The sequence below is a fragment of the Limulus polyphemus genome, unplaced genomic scaffold (genome assembly GCF_000517525.1).
Source record: "Limulus polyphemus unplaced genomic scaffold, Limulus_polyphemus-2.1.2 Scaffold4103, whole genome shotgun sequence".
Taxonomy (NCBI): Eukaryota; Metazoa; Arthropoda; class Merostomata; order Xiphosura; family Limulidae; genus Limulus; species Limulus polyphemus.
Window position 1 is genome coordinate 24,205 of NW_013669713.1, and position 1,447 is coordinate 25,651.

A 1,447-nucleotide genomic window follows, 5' to 3' on the forward strand; every position below is an offset into this window, starting at 1 on the left:
ACTGTCTGTTGTGGATAGTGTACCATATGTCTAGTCATGTATTGATCATTACTGTCTGTTGTGGATAGTGTACAATATCTCTAGTCTCTCTATTGATCATTACTTTCTGTTGTGGATAGTTTACAATACGTTCTATTCACTGTCAGTTTCGCTATTTACGTTCGTTTCTCACATGTCTAGTCACTGTCAGTAAATTTTTATATGTCCTGTTTAACTTGTCCCGTCACGGTAAGTATCATTCCTTATGGTCTGATCTTACAGAAAATCGTTATGAAGAAATAAAAGAAAGATTGTTTGTGTGTCAGCTTTAATATGTTTTAAATTCGTTATGGTGGAATCTAAAGATTGAACAGTGTTTGTTTACTGTATCATATTATTATTATTATTACACAAGAACGTGTCTATATTACTACTTCCATAGCTAGCTGCTTACTTACCCTGCCACGACAATGAAACCGTCCAGACGATTCCAAGTTTCAGCGAGGTAGGCCCCCTTCCCTACGAAACCCATGGCCAAAACTTTGATCATCATTTCTAGAGCGAAGAAGGCGAATATTAGATGGTCGAACAACTGTAGGTGTTTACAGCGATTGTTATCACATAGTTCATCCACACATGGTTGGTACATGCCCAGCGTGACGCAGTTTAGCAGGATGACCATCATGTTGACTCGTTCAAACCACGTGATCGGGAGAGTTAAGGAAGAAAGTTGGAATCGATTTTTTTTTACTTTATTAATAAATATAATTATAATCTGGAACAGTTTCAAGAAAGAACACATACACTACACATACGTGTATATGTTCTATACAGGATTGGACAAAATAATAGAATGTAGCCTTATGATTATATTATATATCATTGAATTTGTCAGCTTGCGAATAGTATGCTATTGTTGTTGTTGTTGTTCTCGGAGTAAGTTTGTAAAAATGTCCAAGGAAGAATGACTCTACGTGAACCTCTAGATGGGTGTTCAGTGAGAGGAACACCTAAATAGATGGGTGTTCAGTGACAGGAACACCTAAATAGATGGGTGTTCAGTGAGAGGAACACCTAAATAGATGGGTGTTCAGTGAGAGGAACACCTAAATAGATGGGTGTTCAGTGAGAAGAACACCTAAATAGATGGGTGTTCAGTGACAGGAACACCTAAATAGATGGGTGTTCAGTGACAGGAACACCTAAATAGATGGGTGTTCAGTGACAGGAACACCTAAAGCAATGAACGGTGTTAGATGTGGTGTCAGCAGGGATATCGAAAAATATCATACAAATACAATGAAAATATCCTGAGGAACAGTGTTAGATGTGGTGTCAGCAGGAATATCGATAAATATCATACAAATACAATGAAAATATCCTGAGGAACAGTGTTAGATGTGGTGTCAGCAGGAATATCGATAAATATCATACAAATACAATGAAAATATCCTGAGGAGCAGTGTTA

The 1,447-nt window shown here is 37.3% G+C and overlaps 1 protein-coding gene across 1 annotated transcript in view; it reads right to left on the minus strand.

The window, feature by feature from the left end:
- LOC106470591 (voltage-dependent T-type calcium channel subunit alpha-1I-like) overlaps positions 1–1,447 on the minus strand; it is a gene marked incomplete at its 3' end in the record, with an annotated part of 80,076 nt that overhangs the window by 23,599 nt on the left and 55,030 nt on the right. The window contains exon 2 of the mRNA XM_022399205.1: positions 438–683. Coding sequence (XP_022254913.1) covers positions 438–683 — 246 coding nt within the window. The remainder of the gene's footprint in view (positions 1–437; positions 684–1,447) is intronic.